This window comes from Microtus ochrogaster, chromosome 10, assembly GCF_000317375.1.
Source record: "Microtus ochrogaster isolate Prairie Vole_2 chromosome 10, MicOch1.0, whole genome shotgun sequence".
In the NCBI taxonomy this organism is placed as follows: domain Eukaryota; kingdom Metazoa; phylum Chordata; class Mammalia; order Rodentia; family Cricetidae; genus Microtus; species Microtus ochrogaster.
In genome coordinates this window covers 50265152-50266787 of record NC_022016.1, presented here as the reverse complement: position 1 = coordinate 50266787, position 1636 = coordinate 50265152, and the positions used below count along the sequence as shown (strand labels likewise).

The window sequence follows — 1636 nt, the reverse complement described above, 5'->3', positions numbered from 1 at the left end:
GGGACTTGAAGCTTTGGGATCCCGATGAGAACAGAAGAACTGGTAGTGTTAGCAGGCCTTTGGCTCATTTACACACTCAGCCAGGCCCTTTGCCTATCCACCTTCATTCGGGCTGAGTGAAGGGAGCAGCCTCAGTTGGCCTTTGACCTCGCTAGGCAGCCTGGGAGTGACGGAGGCCATTTCCAGTGTGAAGTGGATGGAGGGCATTGTGGCTCCAGGGTGTGTGGAATCTGTCCGCCAGGTTCTCACCAGGTCCAGTTTCTCTAGGACTCTAGGCTCCCTAGGGCTGGAGGAGGGGCAGGCCACGCCGGAGTCCCTCCCTTAGGAACTGCATGTAGGTGGCTGTGGATGGGTCCTCAAAGGTGGAGGAGAAGCTGAAGACGTTGTTTTCCATGTCTTCCGGCTTCATGGAGGTGATGTCCAGGAAGTAGTTGGCATTGATGTGGTGGACCTGGGGGAAGGGCTGGGTGAGGAGAGCTGGAGAGGCCGAGGCCACATCTGCCCAGGCCATCGCAGCCTCTGCCAGCTTCACACTGGGGTGAGATCAGACAGGCTAGCACACTGAGGGTGATCACACTGGCTAATGCTGCCCAGGCCAGGCTGCTCCCCTTTTCCTCAGCTCCCATGTAGCCCTCTACTGAGGGAGTGCCCCCTACCTCACCCACTAAGCAGAAAACCCACCTTCCAATACCACCTTTCCTCTACTATGCCTCACAAATGGCCTCTCTTCTGTCCTCATGACCCCGAAACACCTATCCAAGTGCTCAGTGCGCCCCGTGCTCAGAGTACCCATGTTTAGTGTGCCTGGTGCTCAGTGTGCCCTGGTTTAGTGGGCCCCATGCTCAGTGTGCCCCGTGCTCAGTGTGCCCGGGTTTAGTGTGCCCCATGCTCAGTGTGCCTCTCTAGATTCTCTCTGCCTCAACCACAGTGTCTATGCCTTTTTGAGGAGCTTGGTGGGGTGGGTGTGCAGTGAATGAGCAGACGGGTGAGCCACGAGGAAACGAAGCAGTGGAGGTGTGAGATGCATGCCAGTCAAGAGTCTCCCAAAATCCTGTCTCCTTGTCTTCAGGACCCCAGGGTAGGCTCCATGAGGTAGGAGCCAGTAACACACAAGCCTCCCGACTGTCCCTCTGGGCCTTTCCTCCCTGGCTCCCCAACACTGCCAGGGGCTTCTCACCTGAGCCTGGACCAGCAGAAGCCTCAAGCACACTGTCCTTCCCCTTCATCCGGCCAGCTCCTGCTCCTGACAACCCTCCCTAGAGGCTGGCCAGCTCACCACCCTCCCATAGCCTTGTCTTCCCACTCTGGCCGCAGTGAGACTGAACACAGCAGCTCTCAGAGCTGGAGCCTTGCTCTACTATTCTGAAAATGGACAAGTTCTTCAATGCTGCTGTGACCTGACACCAGGCCCTCTCAGCAGCCCGTCAGGAGAGGGGGACCTGGAATGTCGGCTCAGGCCAGGCCTTCCTCTATTCCTCTCTACCCTCTCTCCCTGGCTCCAGCGAGGTTCCCTTGGGGACATCTTTTTTTTTTTTTTTTTTTTTGTTTTTCGAGACAGGGTTTCTCTGTGTAGCTTTGGAGCCTATCCTGGAACTCACTCTGTAGACCAGGCTAGCCTCGAACTCACAGAGATCCG

At 56.7% G+C, this 1636-nt stretch overlaps 1 protein-coding gene across 1 annotated transcript in view; it reads right to left on the bottom strand.

The window, feature by feature from the left end:
* Nucleotides 1-6: 6 nt before the first annotated feature.
* Nucleotides 7-1636, bottom strand: part of Selenon (selenoprotein N) — a 22170-nt gene continuing 20540 nt past the window's right edge. The window contains exon 12 of the mRNA XM_013348306.1: nucleotides 7-451. Within this exon, the coding sequence (XP_013203760.1) occupies nucleotides 281-451 (171 nt within the window). The 3' untranslated portion in view covers nucleotides 7-280. The remainder of the gene's footprint in view (nucleotides 452-1636) is intronic.